This window comes from Procambarus clarkii, chromosome 39 (genome assembly GCF_040958095.1).
Source record: "Procambarus clarkii isolate CNS0578487 chromosome 39, FALCON_Pclarkii_2.0, whole genome shotgun sequence".
NCBI classification, from domain to species: Eukaryota; Metazoa; Arthropoda; class Malacostraca; order Decapoda; family Cambaridae; genus Procambarus; species Procambarus clarkii.
The window spans coordinates 13397223-13422326 of record NC_091188.1 but is presented as its reverse complement, the minus strand read 5'-3'; the positions used below and the strand labels follow the sequence as shown (position 1 = coordinate 13422326).

General features: G+C 39.6%; 1 protein-coding gene across 1 annotated transcript in view; it reads left to right on the top strand.

Moving 5' to 3' along the window:
* The first annotated feature begins 10754 nt into the window (after positions 1-10754).
* Positions 10755-25104, top strand: part of LOC123760408 (nucleoredoxin) — a 562715-nt gene continuing 548365 nt past the window's right edge. Inside the window, exons 1-2 of the mRNA XM_045746085.2 lie at positions 10755-10843; positions 19318-19628. Coding sequence (XP_045602041.1) covers positions 19492-19628 — 137 coding nt within the window. The 5' untranslated portion in view covers positions 10755-10843; positions 19318-19491. The remainder of the gene's footprint in view (positions 10844-19317; positions 19629-25104) is intronic.

The window sequence follows — 25104 nt, the reverse complement described above, 5'->3', positions numbered from 1 at the left end:
GTCTTCTAGTTTTGGCATATTTAATGCTTCTAACCTCTCCTCGTAGCTCTTGGCCTTCAGTTCTGGGAGCCACTTAGTAGCATGTCTTTGCACCTTTTCCAGTTTGTTGATGTGCTTCTTAAGATATGGGCACCACACAACAGCTGCATATTCTAGCTTTGGCCTAACAAAAGTCATGAACAATTTCTTTAGTATATCGCCATCCATGTATTTAAATGCAATTCTGAAGTTAGAAAGCATTGCATAGGCTGCTTGCACAATATTCTTTATGTGGTCCTCAGGTGATAGTTTTCTATCTAGAACCACTCCTAGATCTCTTTCTTTATCAGAATTCTTTAAAGATTTCTCACATAATATATAGGTTGTGTGGGGTCTATGTTCTCCTATTCCACATTCCATAACATGACATTTATTAACATTAAATTCCATTTGCCAAGTGGTGCTCCATATACTTATTTTGTCCAGGTCTTCTTGAAGGGCATGACAGTCATCTAAATTTCTTATCCTTCCTATTATCTTAGCATCATCAGCAAACATGTTCATATAATTCTGTATACCAACTGGTAGATCATTTATGTAGACAATAAACATCACTGGTGCAAGAACTGAACCCTGTGGTACTCCACTTGTGACATTTCTCCATTCCGATACATTGCCTCTGATTACTGCCCTCATTTTTCTATCAGTCAGAAAATTTATCATCCATGTTAGAAGCTTACCTGTCACCCCTCCAATATTTTCCAGTTTCCAGAACAACCTCTTATGTGGAACTCTGTCGAAAGCCTTTTTTAGGTCCAGATAGATGCAGTCAACCCAACCATCTCTTTCCTGTAATATCTCTGTGGCTCGATCATAGAAACTGAGTAAATTCGATACACAGGATCTTCCAGATCGAAAACCATACTGTCTGTCTGATATTATATCATTTCTCTCCAGGTGTTCTACCCATTTAGTTTTGATTAGTTTTTCCAATACTTTCACTATTACACTTGTCAATGATACAGGTCTATAATTGAGGGGGTCTTCCCTGCTGCCATTTTTGTAGATTGGAACTATGTTAGCCTGTTTCCACACGTCTGCTACGATTCCTGTAGACAGGGATGCCTGAAAGATCAGGTGAATTGGAATGCTGAGCTCAGATGCACATTCTCTCAGAACCCATGGTGAAACTCCATCTGGGCCAGCTGCTTTGTTCTTACTGAGCTCCTTGAGCATATTTTCCACTTCATCTCTAGACACCTCTATCCGCTCTATGTTGTGCTCTGGAATTCCCATTGTGTCTGGTTCTCTGAAGATTTCATTTTGTACAAACACACTTTGTACAGATTCCTGAGCCTATCGGGCTCTATCATATCTACACTTGAAACTGTGTATGGAGTCAGCCTCCACCACATCACTTTCTAATGCATTCCATTTATCAACCACTCTGACACTAAAAAAGTTCTTTCTAATCTCTGTGGCTCATTTGGGCACTCAGTTTCCACCTGTGTCCCCTTGTGCGTGTTCCCCTTGTGTTAAATAGACTGTCTTTATCTACCCTATCAATTCCCTTCAGAATCTTGAATGTGGTGATCATGTCCCCCCTAACTCTTCTGTCTTCCAACGAAGTGAGGTTTAATTCCCGTAGTCTCTCCTCGTAGCTCATACCTCTCAGCTCGGGTACTAGTCTGGTGGCAAACCTTTGAACCTTTTCCAGTTTAGTCTTATCCTTGACTAGATATGGACTCCATGCTGGGGCTGCATACTCCAGGATTGGCCTGACATATGTGGTATACAAAGTTCTGAATGATTCTTTACACAAGTTTCTGAATGCCGTTCGTATGTTGGCCAACCTGGCATATGCCGCTGATGTTATCCGCTTGATATGTGCTGCAGGAGACAGGTCTGGCGTGATATCAACCCCCAAGTCTTTTTCCTTCTCTGACTCCTGAAGAATTTCCTCTCCCAGATGATACCTTGTATCTGGCCTCCTGCTCCCTACACCTATCTTCATTACATTACATTTGGTTGGGTTAAACTCTGACAACCATTTGTTCGACCATTCCTTCAGCTTGTCTAGGTCTTCTTGAAGCCTCAAACAGTCCTCTTCTGTTTTAATCCTTCTCATAATTTTAGCATCGTCCGCAAACATTGAGAGAAATGAATCGATACCCTCTGGGAGATCATGTGTGTGTGTGTGTGTGTGTGTGTGTGTGTGTGTGTGTGTGTGTGTGTGTGTGTGTGTGTGTGTGTGTGTGTGTGTGTGTGCGTGTGTGTGTGTGTGTGTGTGTGTGTGTGTGTGTGTGTGTGTGTGTGCGTGCGTGTGTGTGTGTGTGTGTGTGTGTGTGTGTGTGTGTGTGTGTGTGTGTGTGTGTGTGTGTGTGTGTGTGTGTGTGTGTGTGTGTGTGTGTGTGCGTGCGTGCGTGCGTGTGTGTGTGTGTGTGTGTGTGTGTGTACTCACCTAGTTGTGCTTGCGGGGGTTGAGCTCTGGCTCTTTGGTCCCGCCTCTCAACCGTCAATCAACTGATGTACAGGTTCCTGAGCCTACTGGGTTGTCATATCTACATTTGAAACTGTGTATGGAGTCAGCCTTCACCACATCACTTCCTAGTGCATTCCATTTACTAACTACTCTGACACCGAAAAGGTTCTTTCTAATGTCTCTGTGGCTCATTTGGTTACTCAGCTTCCACCTGTGTCCCCTTGTGCGTGTGCCACCAGTGTTAAATAATCCATCCTTGTCCACCCTGTTAATTCCCCTGAGAATTTTGTATGTAGTGATCATGTCTTCCCTAGCTCTTCTGTCTTCCAGTGTGTGTGTGTGTGTGTGCTGTGGGAGTGTTGGGACAGAATTCACATTATTTTGAATATAAAACATAATAGCATCAAAAATAACAAACATTTTATTTATTACAAATTACTTCAAGTAACAAATAAGGTAAATAATACACACAGAGCATTGATAATGATTGGTTTAGTTGGGGGTCCTGAGCCGAGGTTGATCATGCCGTTTTATTTACCTGAATAAACATTTTGATTATGATGCTTATGCAGCCATGGCTGAGTAGGCTCTGGTGGCCGGCATGGCCCCCTTCACACTTTACAGGACCCGCTCACTATACAGGGGTCCTGTATAGTGGAGTATTACTATACAAGGACCCCTGTATAGTGTTCAAATAGCTTCGGCTATCACCTCATTATGTCCGGTCGTGATGGTCGAGTGGATTAAGGCGTCCTGTACACACCAGTTGCGTTGCTCCTGGCAGTATGGGTTCGGGTCACTTCTGGGGTGTGAGTTTTCAGTTACATATAGTCCTGGGGACCATTCAGGCTTGTACGCATTTGTGTTCCTCACATGTGCCCCAAAGAATGAAGTGATTGGATAAAATATTATGCCCAAGATTACCATCACGACCGGTAATAAACTAGCAAATAGAAGAACATCGTTTAAAAACCTGAACCAGGACTTCTTCAAGACAATCTGTACTACATTTGTTAGACCAATACAGGAATACGCATCATCGATTTACCAGCAAGGAATTCCTGTTGAGCATAAAGCCAAAATGGAAAAAGTACGAAGGCTTGCAACAAGAGTGTTGCCAGAACTAAGAGGGTTAAGGTACGAGGGTAGTTAATGGAACTAAATCTCACAAATCTAATCTGGAGAAGGCTTGGTCAAAGACCGGGCCGCGGGGACCTTGAACCCCGGAATCACCGCAAGGCCGGTAACCCTAGGGGATATGAAGGTACAGAGGAGATATGATCACAACTTACAAGATACTGAGGGGAATAGATAAGGTGTACAAGGATTGCCTCTTCAGATTGAGAGAAATCAGGACAAGAGGACACAGGTGAAGCTGAACACACAAATAAGCAGGAAGGGTCATAAGGAAGTACTCGTACCCTGTACGTGTAGTTAAGAAGCGGAATGCTTTAAAAGAGAAAGTTGTGGAAGCCACATCCATCCACAATTTAAGCCCCAATTTAACAAAAAATGTTATAGTCAGAATAGTTAAGATGGAATGCAGTAGGTACAAGGCTAGTAGGCGGGGCATAAACCGTGTGATCTCATGCCCCCGAGGACACTGATAGGTAAATACCAGAAGCCCACATCAAGAGAATATCATCAGCTGCATACGGAAGGTTGGCAAATATAAGAACTGGCTTTAGGAATCTGAACAAGAGTATTTTATGATGTAATATATCATTTATATTAGACCAATTCTTGCATATGCGTCACCAGCATGGAGTCCGTAATCTCGCTAAAGACAAAACGTATTTGAAAAAAGTTCAGAGGCATGTCTCCAGACTAGTCCCAGAGTTGAGAGGTATGAGCTACAAGGAAAGACTAAGGGGGTAAAACATAAATATAAACATTTTATTTCGGCAAGAGTACATATATAAATACATAGGATACAAACAGTGTTGGAATCATAGGTAAGCAAGTACGTCGCCTAAACCACTAATATGCAGAGCATTTCGGTCATAATGGAGGCAACTAAAAGATTTAAAACTAAATGAAATAACAAATAATAATAAATGAATGAACTACGAGGGGAAAGCGCCTAGTCATTACGAATTGAAGTAGAGAAAGGGAAATTAAAATGCCAATTATTTCATGATGGATGGAACAGCAAACATTGTAACAAAACAACAGATAGTAATTTTACAGAGTAAAGATTAATAATAAAATTTTTAAGTTAATTTTTACACGGCAAATAACATCAGCAGTACAGGTTCAGTAATTAATGTTTATTACCATAAAAACAGAGGTTGATATTTAGGAAGCAAGAGGTTTACAGGAGGAGGCATTTAGGTTACACGGAGTTGATTAGGTAGTTCTTAGTTTCTGTTATAAACTGGTTGAGAGAATATTTGACAGTCTTTAACATGATTAGGGAGGTCATTCCACATTTTGGGACCGTTGATTTGCAGAGCATTTTTGTTTTGGGTAAGTCGCCCTCTTGGAATATTAAATAGGTACTTGTTTTCTAGTGTGGCTCCCATGGGTTCTGTTACAGCCCTCTGAGAGGCGTTTAAGTTCGGGATTAGCATTACAGTTCAGAGTTATATATATATATATATATATATATATATATATATATATATATATATATATATATATATATATATATATATATATATATATATATATATATATATCGTACCTAGTAGCCAGAACGTCGTATTCGGCCTACTATGCAAGGCCCAATTTGCCTAATAAGCCAAGTTTTCATGAATTAATTGTTTTTCGACTACCTAACCTACCTAACCTAACCTAACCTAACTTTTTCGGCTACCTAACCTAACCTATAAAGATAGGTTAGGTTAGGTAGGGTTGGTTAGGTTCGGTCATATATCTACGTTAATTTTAACTCCAATAAAAAAAAATTGTCCTGATACATTATGAAATGGGTAGCTTTATCATTTCATAAGAAAAAAATTAGAGAAAATATATTAATTAATGAAAACTTGGCTTATTAGGCAAATCGGGCCTTGCATAGTAGGCCAAAAAGTGCGTTCTGGCTACTAGGTACGACATATATATATATATATATATATATATATATATATATATATATATATATATATATATATATATATATATTATTATTAAATATGACCGAAAAAGTAAGATTAATAATTCTAACACGAATTTTCTCAATATTTCGTACATTTCTTTTCACTGTTGGAGGTAAATCAAAAATCAATTCTCCAAAATTCATTTTTATTTCAAGTCTGACGCGACACGAGCGCATTTCGTAAAACTTATTACATTTTCAAAGACTTTAGTTTACAAATACACAACTGAATAGAACTTACGCATCTCCGACTTTGTTTATATCTGCATTTGAGAGAGGTGGATGGGGTGAGGTGGCATTAATAGGGTATTAATTTCATCAACACAAGACAGAACAAGAGGTGGCATTAATAGGGTATTAATTTCATCAACACAAGACAGAACACGAAACAATGGGTATTGAATAGAAGTGATTGTAGAAAGCCTATTGGTCCATATTTCTTGATGCTTCTATATTGGAGCGGAGTCTTGAGGTGGGTAGAATATAGTTGTGCATTAATTGGCTGTTGATTGCTGGTGTTGACTTCTTGATGTGTAGTGCCTCGCAAACGTCAAGCCGCCTGCTATCGCTGTATCTATCGATGATTTCTGTGTTGTTTACTAGGATTTCTCTGGCGATGGTTTGGTTGTGGGAAGAGATTATATGTTCCTTAATGGAGCCCTGTTGCTTATGCATCGTTAAACGCCTAGAAAGAGATGTTGTTGTCTTGCCTATATACTGGGTTTTTTGGAACTTACAGTCCCCAAGAGGGCATTTGAAGGCATAGACGACGTTAGTCTCTTTTAAAGCGTTCTGTTTTGTGTCTGGATTGTTTTGATTTACCTCCAACAGTGAAAAGAAATGTACGAAAGATTGAGAAAATTCGTGTTAGAATTATTAATCTTACTTTTTCGGTCATATTTAATAATATATGTCTACAGGAAAGACTGCTACCAATATATATATATATATATATATATATATATATATATATATATATATATATATATAACTAAGTTTAGTGAGTTTTCAGTTGCATATTGTCCTGGGGACCATTCAGGCTTGTTCGCATTTGTGTTCCTCACGTGTGCCCCAAAGAATGAGGTGATTTGGTAAAATGCTATGCCCAAGATAACTATCCGAGTGCCGGCGGTGGGGTGGTTCAAATAGCCTCGGCTATCACCTCATTTTGTCCGGTCGTGATGGTCAAGTGGATTAAGGCGTCTTGTACATACCAGTTGCGTTGCTTCTGGGAGTATGGGTTCGAGTCACTTCTGGGGTGTGAGTTTTCAGTTGCATATTGTCCTGGGGACCATTCAGGCTTGTTCGCATATATATATATATATATATATATATATATATATATATATATATATATATATATATATATATATATATATATATATATATATATATATATATATATATATATATATATATATGCATGTCTCATTGAATATGACACCATATTCCTTATTAACTATTTTCTGATTTAGGGCTTCTATCTCTCTTACTAGTGCTCTTGCATCAGGGTTAAGCTGGAAGAGGAGTTCACCAAAAGACATGTTCGTTTTCAAGGTGAAGAAAAAGAAGTGAATAACTGAAGAATGTATTACACTTATTATAAAATCGCACGTGTCGAACCTATATGGTTCATTCTCAAGTGATGTTACAGTATGTTGTTGTTGTAGATTTAGCTACTCAGAACGAAATGTCCATGTAGCATGGGCTATGGTGAGCCCGTAAATGTTACAGTACAGGACATTATATTTTATACTAATAGTGGGTCAGGTGAATACAAATGGATCGAACAATGGGGTCAGGTGTAAACAATGGGGTTATACATTGGGTAAACATAATGGTAAAGAAAAACATAATGATAAAGAAATAACATAATGGGCGCCTATTTGTCGAGTAGTGTCTTCTATGTTGGCATCTTGACATTCTGGCCGGTCTTGTTCTTACTCTCATGGTGGGTAGAGTGAATAGTTCCGTAATTTGAGTATTTATGGTAGGTTGTTCTATTTTTATATAAAATTGGTTGTTTTAACCAATAGTGGTTAAATAGGTTAAATAGAACAACCTACCATAAATACTCAAATTACGGAACTATACACTGTACCCACCATGAGAGTAAGGACAAGACAGGTACGTCAAGATGTCACCATAGAAGACACTGCTCGACAAACAGCGCCCATCACACAGTTGGCTACAGGCTCAGCCTGTTCCTTATATGATTATCACTTAGATTTAAATAAAGATTATTCTCCCCCCCCCCACTCCAATAATATCTAGGCACAGGCTTTAAATGAGCTGAGGTAGGATAACAGCTCTTGCTTGTAGTTTCACTTGGTACTTCACTTGACAGCTCTAATGAGCCCCAGTTTTAGTTAAAAAAAAAAAGAGAGGAGAGAGAGAATTACACAGGTGGGTACAGGAACAGACTCCTGTGAGCAGGATAGGTGTTTTCCCGTCCATAGCTCACGGTAAGCAGAGAAATGCAGATCGGCGTTCAATCCCCGACCGTCCAAGTGGTTGGGCATCATTTCTTTCTCCCCGTCCCATCCCAAATCCTTATCCTGACCCCTTCCCAGTGCTATATAGCCTTAATGGCTTGGCGCTTCCCCCCTGATAGTTCCTTCCTTCCTTCACGGTAAGCCTTACCCACTAGTTTCCTTGGAATATACGACCCACCAGTTGTTTAGCAACCAGGTATTCAATTACTGCTGGGTGGTCAGAGCTGTACAGTTACGGACAGGCGCCTAGTCAATCCTCCCCAGCCAGGATATGCAACTCGTCCTCGACTCAAGTCCATTACATCCAGCGGTCGACCCCACAGACGCATTCATCAATTTTAACATACTGTGTATTGAAAATTAGTTTGTTCTCATATATAAATTAATATTATACATAAAAATTCGCTGTATAATTAGGCGTTGGTTAGGTTAGGTTAGGTCATTAGGTTTTATTTGCGATTATTTGTATTTGAAGAACATGGGTGAAGCATTTATAGCGACCCGTCCTCGACTCAAGTCCATTACATTCAGCGGTCAACCCCACAGACGCATTCATAAATTTTAACATACTGTTCACTCAAAACGGGAATTTTCTCAAGTATAAATTAATATTATGATATATTAGCATATTGTGTATATATAGGCATAGGATAGGTTAGGTTAGGTGTTTAGGTTCTGTTGGCGATTATTTGTATTTGTAGTACGTGGGTGAAGCATTTATAGCGTTGTGATTCGAACAAAATTCGTCAGTGAAGCACTTGTTCCGGATATGTTCGAATGTCAGCAGTTATGAGTCGTGTGTAAACCGCATTTCATTCATAAACAGGGGGTTTGGCGGGTGCATGGAATCACTTTTGGATCTTTGTTTGGAAGACGGGCTGTTTATAGAATTGTTGTTCGAACAGAGGACGTAAGCACTTGTTCCGGAAGTGTTCGGACGTCATCGGTTGTGAGTCGTGTGTAAACCGCTTTTCATTCATAAACAGGGGATTAGGCGGCTGAATTAACGAGCTTGGATCTTTGTATGCGAGAACGGGTTAAATTTTAACATGCTGTTCATTCAAAACAGGAATTTTCTCATATACAAATTAATATTATAATATAGTAGCATATTGTGCATATATAGGCATAGGTTAGGTTAGGTTAGGTTAGGTGTTTAGGTTCTGTTGGGGATTATTTGTACTTGTAGTACGTGGGTGAAGCATTCACAGCGTTGTAGTTCGAACAAAAGTCGTCAGTGAAGCACTTGTTCCGGAAGTGTTCGAACGAAATCAGTTGCGAATCGTGTGTAAACCATTTTTCATTCATAAACAGGGGGTTTGGCAGGTACATGGAATCACTTTTGGGTCTTTGTTTGGAGGACGGGCTGCGGGCTGGGATATTATCCAGGCCAAATCGCTCGCGAAGCGCAGTGCGAGAGTCGTAATTACCGAGCAGAGAGTGTAGTTACTATTCATGCCGGCAGAATTGTCGGTTGTATAATGTACTGACTTCCGACCTATTTTTGCTCTATCATGTCTTCTACATTCCCAGCATGCAGCCTGTAGTAGCTGCCTAACTCCTAGGTACCTTCTTACTCGTAGGTGAACAGAAACATTAGGTGAAAGAAACTTGACCCATTTGTTTTTGCCTCGACGAGGAATTGAACTCAAGCCCTTGGGACTATGATTCCAGAGCGCTGTCCGGTCGGCTACGAGGACCTGTGTGTGAGTACTGTACTCGCCTAATTGTGCTTGCGGGGTTGAGTTTCGGCTCTGTGGTCCCCGCCTCTCAACTGTCAATCATTTAATGTTCAGGTTCCTGAGCCTATTGGGCTCTACATATGTCTACATTTGAAACTGTGTATGGAGTCAGCCTCCACCACATCACTTCCTAATGCATTCCATTTATTAACTGCTCTGACACTGTAAAAGTTCTTTTAATGTCTCTGTGGCTCATTTGGGCACTCAGTTTCCACCTGTGTCCCCTTGTTCGCGTACCACCCGAATTAAATTTTTTTAATCTACCCCTTTTCAATTTCCCCTGAGTATTTTGTACGTGCTCACCTGGTTGTATTTACTTAATTGTACTTGCGGGGGTTGAGTTTCGGCCCTTTGATCCCGCCTCTCAACTGTCAATCAATTGGTGAACAAGTTCCAGAGCTTATTGGGCTCTATTGTGTCTACATTTGAAACTGTGTATGTGGAGGCTGCCTCCCCCACATCACTTCCTAATACATTCTATTTAACTACTCTGACACTAAAATTATTTCTAACTGCCCTGTTGTTCATTTGGCCTCTTATTTGACCACGTGTGTGTGGAGAGAGGGGGGGGGGAATAGGTGGCGCCCCATACAAATCACTATGGAAAGTTGCTTGAGCCTAACGTTAAGCAGCTGTCCTTTAATTTCAGACAGACTATCAAACTGACAGACATTCTAATTCAAAGATACAGAAAGAAGATAACTTTTCTAATAGAAAATTATTATTTCATTCTTTATTACTCGTGATTTTATCATAACAGCTCATTATTTCCAAATAGCTCTTGAAATCTGGATAATTTTCAAAAAGATACTACCTTTTAACCATTTACTTTTGAATCAAATATTTAAGATACTAAAATCTAATCATGAAATTCACGTAGCGGGGTTAGTGACTAATAGTGAAGTTGATCGCCCATAGATGGCTCTGTTCCTCGTCCGCGTGTTTGGCGGGAGTGTTGTGCGTCGTCTGCCACAGTCTGAGTCTGGCTGTCGTGCGTGGAGGGTGTGTCAGCTCTCTTCCTGTGATCCGTGTTTATTTACGCGCGGTAATAATTGCTCTCTTGTCCGGTTTTACGGTGTTTACGCCAATGCGATTAAGAAGAGAATGTCTTAGCAATTACATCAATAACCGAGAACCGTTAAATTCCGCAAAGAAACGTTGAACTATTAAAAGACTTGTTTGTAAACGTTAAAATGGAAGTTGTGAGACGTTGAGTGCGGGGGTGGAGGCCAGCCAGGCTGGGTGGAGGGTTGGCGGTGTGAACCTTACTCTCCCAGGTCGCGGTGTGAACCTTACTCTCCCAGGTCGCAGTGTGAACCTTACTCTTCCAGGTCGCTGTGTGAACCTTACTCTCCCAGGTCGCGGTGTGAACCTTACTCTCCCAGGTCGCGGTGTGAACCTTACTCTCCCAGGTCGCTGCGTGAACCTTACTCTCCCAGGTCGCTGTGTGAACCTTACTCTCCCAGGTCGCAGTGTGAACCTTACTCTCCCAGGTCGCGGTGTGAACCTTACTCTCCCAGGTCGCGGTGTGAACCTTACTCTCCCAGGTCGCGGTGTGAACCTTACTCTCCCAGGTCGCGGTGTGAACCTTACTCTCCCAGGTCGCTGTGTGAACCTTATACTCTCCCAGGTCGTGGTGTAAACCATACTCTCCCAGGTCGTGGTGTAAACCATACTCTCCCAGGTCGTGGTGTAAACCATACTCTCCCAGGTCGCGGTGTGAACCTTACTCTCCCAGGTCGCTGTGTGAACCTTATACTCTCCCAGGTCGCTGTGTGAACCTTATACTCTCCCAGGTCGTGGTGTAAACCATACTCTCCCAGGTCGTGGTGTGAACCTTACTCTCCCAGGTCGCTGTGTGAACCTTACTCTCCCAGGTCGCGGTGTGAACCAAACTTTTTACACAGGTGGGAGAGTGAACCCTCCTGGTCCCCACCCACGAGTGGCGTGGGTGGGACCGCCTACACAATACTGCGACCGTGCGAAGGATGCCACTTATACTGTGTAAATAAAGGCTACTATTATGTCGCTGCATATGTGTGTGTATTCGATATTAAATCACTGTGAGTCCACAGTGACGATGCGGGTGTGTGAAGTGAGTTAGCTAAAAGTATATCAATTCCGTATTGAGCGCGGTCACCATAGAAGCGTTAATCCTAAGTCTATTACTGGTTTAAAATGATGATAATCTCAATGCATTTATATTGTAAATATCAGCAGTATACAAGATCTAAATGATTAAAAATAATGATACGATGGTGAATTATTAAGCAGCGTGGTGCTGAGCACATATGTTAATCTATTTAGTGGATGCTGGGGGTAGTGTGTGTGTCAGTGCGTCTGCTGGTGTATATAGTGTACATTGTTTTGGGAAATGATTAGTGCTGCGAAATATTCATATCCGAGACAAAATTTCATGAACCTTGAGCTGGATCAAGCTATGTAACTGCGAGTTATTGATTATTATTTATCAATCTTTTTTAAGTCCCCGTGGTGCAGTGGTAAGACACTCGCCTGGCGTTCCGCGAGCGCTCTATCATGGGTTCATATCCTGGCCGGGGAGGATTTACTGGGCGCAAATCCTTAACTGTAGCCTCTGTTTAACTCAACAACAGTAAAATGTGTACTTGGTTGTAAAAGCGATTCTTCGCGGCGGGGATCGTATTCCAGGGACCTGCCTGAAACGCTACGCGTACTAGTGGCTGTACAAGAATGTAACAACTCTTGTATATATCTTAAAAAAAAATAAATAAATAAATAAATCTTGGTTACATTGCAACTTATCCTACACAGGTACACTAAGTATGTCCACAATTTTTCTAAAAACTATGTTCTGTATTATTCCACGTTATAGTAACTTCATTCAGGTGTGTACTCACCTAGTTGTACTAACCTAGTTGTGTCTGCAGGATCGAGCATTGACTCTTGGATCCCGCCTTTCGAGCATCGGTTGTTTACAGCAATGACTCCTGTCCCATTTCCCTATCATACCTGGTTTTAAAATTATGAATAGTATTTGCTTCCACAACCTGTTCCTGAAGTGCATTTCATTTTCCCACTACTCTCACGCTAAAAGAAAACTTCCTAACATCTCTGTGACTCATCTGAGTTTCAAGCTTCCATCCATGTCCCCTCGTTCTGTTACTATTCCGTGTGAACATTTCGTCTATGTCCACTCTGTCAATCCCTCTGAGTATCTTATACGTTCCTATCATGTCCCCCCTCTCCCTTCTTCTTTGTGATGGGATACACGTGTTTAGTAAACACGGCTCATTGGTTCCTTGCCCACAGTGTATTTCATAGAAGCCTAGGCCTGTATATGCAACCAATCCTCCTGTTTAGATTAATTTTTGTAAGTATGTGGACCATCGTGCATATATTGACGTAATGCAGATAACTAATTAGATAGAATTTGGTACTATTCACGTAATTAGATAGAATGACGTAATTAAATAGAATTTGGTACTTTTCACTTTATGATCTTTAAAAAACTCAAGATAAAAACCAAACTTAAATATTCCTAGGCCTAGGAACGTAGTACATATATGTATTATATTAGGCCTCACAGCGTGTATTAGCCCTAGGATGGTTTGGTTAGGTTTTATTAGCAACGTAAATACAAAACCTTTCCCGGTTTGTCTAAATTCAGTTGTACCAAATTCTACTCTCAAATTGTCCATTATGTCAATGTGTGTACGATGGTCCACATCGTTAAGATAATTATTATCTAAACAGAAGGATGGGCTGATATATATTACGTATTGTTCCCAAGTTAAAGATCTATTTTTTTTATATTAAGTATGTCATGCAGGCGATGAGTCACAATAACGTGGCTAAAGTATGTTGACCAGACCACACACTAGAAGGTGAAGGGACGACGACGTTTCGGTCCGTCCTGGACCATTCTCAAGTCGATTGAAAATGGTCCAGGACGGACCGAAACGTCGTCGTCCCTTCTCCTTCTAGTGTGTGGTCTGGTCAACTAAATATGTCATGTTATGTAGGTATTGTAGGTGTTTACTAATGAGGATACTGTTTTATGGTTTATAGACTAAGTTAAAAGTTGCGAATATGTGATACTTTGAATTTTTTTTTCAATTTAATGGACTAGGCCTATATAGTTCGCTTTATTTTAAATTAAGTGTTCATATTTGGGGAGTAGTTGTTTGCAAAATAAAGGTACCTAGTGTAAATGGTGCGCTGGTTGTTAGACAGGCGTGTACTGTGTGCTTGAGGCGGTGAGGGTCGACAGCTTTTGTCATTCTCGTACCATCATTAAATCATATATAAATGTTTATTTATATGTTATGATTGACTTTACGTTCTTATGTGTGTCGATGAGCATTTAATGTCATATATTCGTGAAAATGCTTGCGCGTGCGCTCATGGTGTTACCTTATGCTGGTATTTTATTGCTGTAGCTTGTGAAAGGGTGCCTTCTTTTATAATTACTTGTAAAACTAAAAGAAAAACTATGCACTTCGTTTGAGCAGAATGAAACAGTTAAAATCATGGCGAGGGCAAGGTGACAAATAGGAGTACCTGCTGTACCAAGGTTCCCAGGAGACACCTACCTTACCTTGAGGTAGGTGTCTCCAGGGAACCTTGGTACAGCAGGTACTCCTAGCGTGGGTTGGACACGACACGAACATAACGTTAGTGGGGAGGTTCAGGTTCAATTAAATTTATTGAGGTAACGAAATACATCTCATAAGGATAAAGTAGCTTAGGGCATTTCTTCCCTCGCAAGTGGTAGATTAAATTATTAAAAATAATGATACGATCGTGGAGTAATTAAGCAGCGTGGTGCTGAGCACACATGTTAATCTATTTAGTGGATGCTATTTCTACCAGGTGAGGGTGGTGTGAGGGTGGGGGGTTTAGTGGGGTTTATTATTTTATAATAATATCCACCTCCCAAGGATGTAACCTCACAACAATGCCTTAAGTCCCGAGTGCCTATTTACTGCTAGATGGATAGACGCATTAGGTAAAAGGAAACGTGCCCAACCATTTCTGTCCCTCCTGGGAGTCGAACCCGGGATCGATGATTGCGAGTCGAGATCAAAGCCAACAGACTTATCGGGTGTTATCGACAGAAGTTTGACAAAACACGAAAAATGGATTTATATAGCAGGCAACAGTATAGATGAAAATAGAAGAGCAGTGTAGGGATGTAAGACAAAAGATTAAAAAAAAAAACCAATTCTTGTCTCTACGGACCTGACAGCTGAGTGGACAACGCTTCGGATTCATAGTCCTGAGGTTCCGGGTTCGGTTCCCGGTGGAGGCGGAAGTTTCTTTCAAACTGATACCCCTGTTACCTAGCAGTAAATAAGTACCTGCGAGTTAAACAGCTGCTACGGGCTGCTTCCTAGGGATGTGTAACAAAAAGGAGGCCTGGTCGAGGACCGGGCCGCGGGGACGCTAAAGCCCCGTAATCATCTCAACATAACCTTAAGATACGCTCCAAGAAAATTTCTATATGAACACAACCACTTTACAAACATCCTATGGATTTTAATCTCATAAATATGTTTAACAATCACTTGCCAACCATTTATCGTGCGCAATTAGCACTCGTGAGGCAGGACAAACATTTTACAAGTAAATAACTCATTAATGTATGGTCTTTAAGTATTTGTCTCTATTATTATTATTATTATTATTATTATTATTATTATTGTTAATTTTATTTGGTCGTAAGATACTTCCAAATATATAAAGTAGAACTCAGTCGAAGTATGTCGTAGGGTAGTATAAAAACTGCATTTCCATGTATATGCTTCGTATATGAATGTGCATATACATGATACATAAGTGTGTAAATATATACTCAGCCCATCCTCCTGTTTAGAGAGCATTTATAGTAATGATGTGGACCATCGTACATATATTGACGCAATGGACAATTATAAAGTAGAATTTTGTACTATTGAATTTAGACAAACCGGAAAAAAATTGTATTTATATTGCTAATAAAACCTAACCTAACCATCCTAAGGCTAATACACGCTGTGAGGCCTAATATAATACATATATGTCGTCTATACTACAACATATACTACGTCTAGGAATATTTAAGTTTGGGATTAACTTGATTTTTCCGCACTACAAGGTGAATAGAACCATATTCTACAATGTAATTGTCCATTACATCAATAAAGTTATTATTATTAACATCTTTATTGACAAAATTAATTACAATTTTGCCTAATCTGAGGATTTTGATAGTCTTATTAAATTGAGGTTAATGCTAGTATTACGATGATCCACATACGTACAAAAAGTACCATCTAAACAGGAGGATCGGTTGATATATTTGGTATACGAGGGTTTTGAATATATTTATCCAGCCGCTCCCCACTAAACAAAAAATTGTATAGCATCGCCAAACTTAACATAAGCGTGCGTTTTAATTTCACGTCTTTCTGTTCATGTAGGAAATTAATATTTTTTCCGAAAAGAATTCCTGAGAAGCAAGAGAACTCAGGTCATAATTAAGAGTAGGCTTCATGCTTAATTCATTTTGTTGGCGTAGGAAAATGATACAAGAATATAGATAGCATTTTCATATATATATATATATATATATATATATATATATATATATATATATATATATATATATATATATATATATATATATATATATATATATATATCATAAATGTTCTAGTTATTGCTAGAGATTAATACTAAATATAACTTTCATATTATTAATGTGCATAGGTTTTCTGGGTATGAGTTGTTGGCATATGAACCGCTCTCATTCCGGGAGATGTAAGGGCGGTGTATCCTTGAGATAGACTTCAGACAGCTTTTAAGACACTGGTGATTAAAGCCATTCTGGCGGGCTAGCTTTTAAGTTGGTTAAGACCATAGCCTAATGTCCCCGGCAGATGGTAGGCCTTAACACCAAACATTATCAATATTTTCTGTGAAGAATTACAACTTAGGCAAATTATAGAACATGAATTTTTTATTGAGTTTTCTGGTTAATGCTCAAAACGTGAAGACAATATGATTAGTAACACGATGTAATACAGCCTTCAAAATTCATAGCAGAAATTTCGGAATGTTAGAGTTTTTTTATGGCCTATCTTGAGGTTATCTTGAGATGATTTCGGGGCTTTGCGTCCCCGCGGCCCGGTTCTCGACCAGGCCTCCTTTTTTGTTTCACACCCCCCAGGAAGCAACCCGTAGCAGCTGTCTAACTCCCCGGTTCCTATTTACGCCTAGTTAACAGGGGCATCAGGGTGAAAGAAACTGCCAATTTGTTCCGCCTTCCACTGGGGATCAAACCCGGAACCTCAGGACTACGAATCCGAAGCGCTGTTCACTCAGCCGTCAGGCTTGTAGCATATGAATTCAATTGCATTTATATCTTCTCTGTGCTCTTATAAAAACATGATCCATTATCACTGACGTTGCAAATACAAGTGCGGCACCGCCAAGCTTTAAATAATTCAAAAAGAAAAACACGTGAAACTTGAAGCATGTAGTCTATATATCTCATGGCAGTTTGCCACCATTGTGTGTGTAGTTCCTCGATACCCAACCTTAATTATTGAGGACTGGCTGCGTAGGTGTGTGTGGGGCCGCGGTGTGCGTGACAGGACTCCACCCATCACCTGCCTCGCTGGCAACCTATTCCGACAATACCTTGTGTTGTACTAATAGCTATAATGAGTTACTTATCAGAGCTGTGTCACTTGTGACGGCTGGGCGTGGAGTGCTGACGTCTTGACCTTGATTAGTATTCGTCTTCATTTGTCAACAGATGCGGCTTCCTGCTGAGTTTGTGAAGTGATTGACAGCTCTCATTAACAAGTGCATTTTAATTTAATCTGTTTTAATTTGTTAACGCTACTCTTTTTAGAATGTCATGCACAATAAGCCTATAATGGATTATTGTATGATTTCAGTAGAGGCTAAACTTAATTGTACTTGTTAAACAAATCGACTTGGCTCAACGCCTAAACTTTAGATCTTTGGCAATTTACCAAATTGATTCGGACAGCGAATATATGATTGATTTACGTTTAGAAAAGTAGACATAAGAGCGCCAGTTAATTTAAAAGAGGGCGAACAAAAGTACAGTATATTCTGCATAATTACATGGTTTTATTTAATGTATGTTAAAAGCAAATACTAGGGATTTGTAATGAGAAAATAAGTAACAATAGTTGCAAGCCTATATAGTGGCTTAAACTTGATAACAAATATTTTTTTAAATATTTCTAACAATATATTCACGTGTCAGAAGTTCATTTCATATGGATTCCGTCTCATGTAGGCCTCCGAATGCATGATAGAGCTGATGAGGTAGCCAAAGAATCTGCCTTCAAGGAAGATAATTATAACCTTGGATTGCCAACAAGCAGTCTGAGAATAATGGACCAAGAACTTCATTAAATCCTTGTAGATCTGAGACAGTGGAATCTACACTAGTAATTCCATCTATCATCATACCATTAAGCAAAAAGAGCCTTTGGGAATTTTCAAATCTTGCTGATGTAGACGTGACCAAATAAACTGGTAGCAAAATTATTCGCGCGGAAAAAGATAGTGAATTTAGAGACAACACTATTATAAATGTTAAAGACATGTGTAAATATTTCATTCAAAATGATCTACTACCAGAAATTTAGGCAAATATTCCCAGTTTGCTAACGCGTAGGTAGTAAATGTAGGCGATTATATCCTTTCCACCGCTGCCCAGTGGATGTGAGGTGGTGTGCGGGATAAACATATCAATTGTGACACTAGTTCTTCACATATGTCAGTTGCTTGATTTAGAGACTTTGTGGTTGGTCTCGAACCCATTGATGTAACAATATTCATAACCTTTTTTTTAACTAACCCATCAAGACTGTAACTTGCTTAGCTAAATACATTTTGAGGTTCAATCTCGAGCCCATTATGCAGACAGCATGTTGTAACCCTTTCCACCACCGCCCACAGGATGGGTACGGGGTGCATAATAAATTAACTAAGCAAACTAACTAATTCTGTTTTAATCGTGGGCTAGGCTAGACATAATAACTATTTTACAAATGTTATACCTCGCGCTCAGCACAGTCTATGGTAAACGCTGTATTTTTTTTGTCCAGTTGTGGATGTATCGTCGGAAATTTGACACGATCATAACAACTTTTGTTGTCAAAGTTACGAAGTTATGACGAGACTATCAGATATTTTAGCTTCAGTTCATGAATTGTTTTAACATTTAATTTAATTTTAACCTCATTCTCATTGCATTCATCATCCAGAAAAATTAATACTTGCGGACATAGGTAATTTAACTGAAAAAAAACCTTGTAGCACGTACAATATTAGGACGAGAGTATGTGTTTATTTTGTCTTTAGTTTTAACGTCTACACGTCTTCGCTCCTCCCGCCTGGACGGGTATTCCACCTCCCGCGCTGACATAAGAAATCAATGAATGAACGGCCTGGAAAATTCTTTTGAAACTCTGTGATTGATTTGTATGTTCTCTTTGCGACGTTGTGCAGCAGTGCGTAACGAAGCCTCATATACAAAGCCTTTCGCCGTCTCTACACGCGACAAAGATAGTGCTTCAGTTCAATATATATAAAGTAACTGCAAAATATACAAAAGTAGAAAAATCTTGTTATGTGGAAAAGTTCTTTGAAATTTCACAAGTAGATACCTAAAAGTGGAGCAAGATGGCTCACCCGTCCCTGATCAAGAACATCGGGGAGAAAGTCCTTGGCCACAACGGTCTGGTCGATCTCAACGATGTTTGCGGACCTGACAGAGTGATCGGTCTCTATTTCTCGGCTCACTGGTGCCCTCCTTGCAGGTAAGTCTTACCTACCCTACTCTCTCTTGTTCGATTTATGAAGTTTATAGAGTTGTGATGTTGATATATTGTGCTGGCTCGGCTGCTGTTTACAGTCACAAGTGAATTACCTGCATAAAGTTGCTTTGCCTTGATTATTGTTGCTGTTATAGTTTGTGTTGTGGTGTTGTGATTGCAATATATGTTGTAGTGTTTGTGGGCTTCAAAGGAGGCTCGGACAGCTGACTTGTTATTTCCCTGCAGGTAAGAATCTTAACTGTGTGCAGTGCTGTATAGATTATATTTAGAATGAAATTTATTGTCATGTTCTTTGTTGTTTGTAAATCTTCCAAGAGTGACGTTTCATTGTTTATCAACTCTTTCTTCCACTGTCACTCATTCCACTTGTCCTTAAATTTACCATGATTAAATATGTGGTAGTTTACGTGGTATGTACTGTCATTATTTTTTCAAGTATAAGCAGCCCATCCTCCTGTTTTGGTAGTACTTATAGTAACGATGAGGACCATAGTACACATCCCGACGTACAACAAAATTAGACCATAGAAATCTGAACTATTGAGTTGGACAAACCGGAAAACAAATTTTTACTTGTATTGCTTTGAGAAACCAAACTAACCTAACCTAACCTTCCTAAGCCTAATATCTGAGGCCTAATATAGTACAGTCTTATATATGTGGTATACAAGGTTCAGATTGGTCTTATATATGTGGTATACAAGGTTCAGATTGGTCTTATATATGTGGTATACAAGGTTCAGATTGGTCTTATATATGTGGTATACAAGGTTCAGATTGGTCTCATATATATGTGGTATACAAGGTTCAGATTGGTCTTATATATGTGGTATACAAGGTTCTGAATGATTCCTTACACAGGTTCCTAAAGGCAGTTCTGATGTTAGCCAGCCTCGCATACGCCGCAGATGTTATTCTTTTAATGTGGGCTTCAGGAGACAGGTTTGGTGTGATATCAACTCCTAGATCCTTTTCTCTGTCCGTTTCATGAAGGACTTCATCTCCCATTCTGTATCCTGTGTCTGGGCTCCAGTTTCCACTGCCTAGTTTCATTACTTTACATTTACTCGGGTTGAACTTTAGTAGCCATTTGTTGGACCATTCATTCAGTCTGTCTAGGTCATCTTGTAGTCTCATACTGTCTTCCTCCGTCTTAATCCTCCTCATAATTTTTGCATCAACAGCAAACAATGAGAGGAATGATTCTATACCATCTGGAAGATCATTTACATATATAAGAAACAGTGTGGGTCCAAGGACTGAACCCTGTGGGACTCCACTGGTGACGTCTCGCCAGTCTGAGACCTCACCCCTCACAGTGACTCGCTGTCTTCTGTTAATTAGGTACTCCCTTATCCAATGGAGTACCTTCCCTTTCACTCCTGCCTGCATCTCCAGCTTTCGCACTAGTCTCTGGTGTGGCACTGTGTGAAAGGCTTTCTGGCAATCCAAAAATATGCAATCTGCCCACTCTCTTTCTTGTCTGATTTTTGTTGCCTAATCGTATAATTCAATTAATCCTATGTGTGTATGTGTGCGTGTAATTACCTAAGTGTAGTTACAGGATGAGAGCTACGCTCGTGGTGTCCTGTCTTCCAAGCACTCTATATCATATAACGCTTTGAAACTACTGACGGTCTTGGCCTCCACCACCTTCTCACCTAACTTCTTCCAACCGTCTACCACTGTTTACAAAAGCGAATTTTCTTATATTTCTCCGGCAGTTTGTTTCGTTAGTTTAAATCTATGACCTCTTGTTCTTGAAGTTCCAGGTCTCAGGAATTCTTCCCTATCAATTTTACGTGTGTGTGTGTATTCACCTAGTTGTATTCACCTAGATGTGTTTGCGGGGGTTGAGCTTTGCTCTTTTGGCCCGCCTCTCAACTGTTTACTAACTCCTTTTTTTCTCCACACACACACACACACACACACACACACACACACACACACACACACACACACACACACACACACACACACACACACACACCAGGAAGCAGCCCGTGACAGCTGACTAACTCCCAGGTACATATTTACTGCTAGGTAATAGGGGCATCCAGGGTGAAAGAAACTTTGCCCATTTATTTCTGCCTCGTGCGGGAATCGAACCTGCGCCACAGAATTACGAGTCCTGCGCGCTATCCACCAGGCTACCAGGCCCCCTCGGCTCTGTGTGTGTGTGTGTGTGTGTGTGTGTGTGTGTGTGTGTGTGTGTGTGTGTGTGTAGTTATCCTCTGCTACCTCATGCTCGCCTCTTAAGCAGTAAACACATTACACGGGCAGGCAGGTAAAGCAGTAAGTTACTCCCACAAAACACCAACATGGGACCCAGTGTTCGTGACTGGCCTCGCCTAGACATTCCGATATTCACGAGTTTCTGAACGTCATTACCAACAATTTAGAACTTTCATCCACAGGCGAGTGCATACCTCCCTCGGTTCAACCATTTGTAAATCTGCAATTGATTATTGCCGCGCGGAAGCAAACTTCGAAGAACCAACATCAGGAAGCACAATGACATTTAGTTACCTGCGCCAAAAGGCTTATTTTTGCAATTCTGGGAACCAAGTGTGGTAGACATACAAATTACAGTGAACTATAACCGTTCTGGACTTGTACCTGAAAACCTATAATTGACTGCGACGTTTGTACTGTGTTGAGAGCGACATTCTCACTTCCCGTGATTTCAGATTACGTTTCTCAAGTCCTCAGTTGAATATGTCAGTTCTCTTAATTATTTGTTCCGAAATTTTCTGTCGCTGATTAATCGAGTTGACTTCGTGTGTATTTGTGTAGGTGATTGAATATGTATGTGTATGTATATATGTATATATATATATATATATATATATATATATATATATATATATATATATATATATATATATATATATATATATATATATGTGTACATGTATGTATGAGTATGTGTACATGTATATAACATTAATAATTGTGTAACTAGCGTCAAAAGATTTTTATTTGCTTAGCTAAACAAACTAGAGGGTTCAGTTCCTGAACTGATTATGTGCCTCTGTAATCCTTTACACCACCGCCCACGGGATGGGTATGGGGTGCATAACAAAGAAAGAAACTAAAATTGAATTGATTCCTGGTAGGTTATTACTACTGGAAATGTTCCTGCTACACAACACCTTCCTGATGGGGCTTACTGTACATTTACATCGCATGTTTTGTAAGAAATGAAGAGAACGCACGACATTAATCTTGGGAACTCCTCGCACTTCTGGAGGTCTAATGCCGTCGACGATGTTCTTGGGGAAACATCACATTCAAAAGAGTATAGAAAATTTACAGTATCAGTACGAGTTGCGTTTTCTAATTTCATGCTAGATGCCTATTGCTTTTGTCAAACTAATCCACTTTTTTCAGATATCCCGACAAAATTCAAACAAATTGGCAGATGTATAATATAAAAACAATACGCCATTATACAAGCTGTAAAATACTAAATAAATATAGCTGAGGCGTATGTGAAACTTATGAATAAAAAATAAACTGTAAGTAGCATAAACAGTTGCATCAATACATTTATAATATAAACAAAAGAAGATAACATAGACATTAGGGTTATTTTAAGTAGCTGACAATCTTATTAATAAAAGCACATATTCAAATGGCAAAATCCTGTGTCTAGCAACAGTATTAACCAAATCAAAGAGTCTTCAGAAAGAAACAAAATACTACTATCTTTGAAAACAGTGTTTAGTAGACTGTTTTCAATCTACTATAAACTACTAATAAAAAAAGACAATTCATTCTAAAAAAAAGTCTACTAAAAGCCCCTACAGGGGCTTTTCCCTGTAGTATAGAAATGAAAATATCAAAGTGAATATCATGTCAGAGTAGCTGGTGGTTGCTGGCAGTAATATAGAAAACGGTTACAGTGGTCAATTTTTGATATGGACGTGTTTCCATATTGCGGATTAGGGTTGGTTGACAGACATTATATTATATAATATATATTTATATATATTTATTTCAGTGTTAATGATTCAGATGCAATAGTTTGAGTATGTCATTACTGTGTATAGAGAAACTCTGGAAGTTTTACTTGTAAGTGAATATGAAGTGCTGCGCTTTCGACAAATGTGACCATGATGTTATTGCACACAAAATGAGCTCAAAAGGAATTACTCGCAAAGTAGGGAGATGTATCTTCAATTTTCTAACAGAGCGCAGAGTGTAATTAGTCAAGACAGTAAAATCCAGATCATCCACCGTCGAAAACTCAGTCCCTCAAGGTACTGTGCTTACTCCAGTACTTTTGCTCATCCTCATAACATACATAGACACGGATGCAAACTATAGTACTGTATCATCTTTTGCAGGCGACACTAGGATTTTCGTGAGAGTAGATAATATAAGAGACAGCAAATCTCCAATCTGATGTTAATCAGGTATTTCAGTAGGCTACAGAAAGTAATCTGTTTAATGAGGATAAGTTTCAGGTACTGTACTATGGAAACAACGGAAAAATAAAAACGGAAAAACGCATATAAAATACAATCAAATCACATTATTTAAAGAAAAAGCGATATTAATGATTTGCGAGTAATAATGTTGGAAGACCTCACTTTTAAAGAACACAATAAAGTAGCTGTCACAATGGCAAAAAATGACTGGTTGGATAATAACCTTTCAAACCAGATGCCATCCCAATGTTAATACTTTCTAAAGACACTATAGTGCTCTCTAGGGTGGAATATTGCTGCTCAATAACAGCCCCATTCAAAGCTGTAGAAACTGCTTACGTGGAGAACGTGCAGAGGTCTTTTACTACCTGAATCTACTCAATAAAACGTCTAAATTATTGGGACTGCTTAAAAATGTTAATCCTGTATTCTCTGGAGCACAGGCGAGAGAATTTACATGTAAAATATTAGAGGGGCTGGTTCCAAGTGTGCACATGGAAATATCTTCGCATGAAACCAGTAGGCGTGGCAGGATGTGTAAAATAGCCCCGATGACAGCAGAGGTGCAATGGGCACACTGACAGAATATTCTTCAGTCATGGCTACCTTGTGGTGATTCCGAGGATCAACATCCCCGTGGCCCAGTCTCCGACTAGGCCTCCCAGTTGGTGGTCTGGTCAACCACGATGTTGGACGCGGCTGCTTGCAGCCTGACGTATGAATCACAGCCTGGTTGATCAAGTTCATAGGTTTGTGAGGCAGGATTTGCCCAGTTCTGAAATAATGTTGACATGTTATCCGGATGAAAGAGACTAGTCTCTTTCTCATGATCTTTGACATCACCTTGCATGATATGCAAGTGAGGTTCACTGGCCTGTAGCTTAATGCCTCACGTCTGTTTCATTTCGTGTTTATTGACACAACATTGTTCTCTTCCAACTCTGGTGGTTTTCCTGTTTCCAGCGACTTCCATAGAGTAAGCGGCAAGCACAAGGCTGTTGCTTCTTCTCTTAGTGTTCACG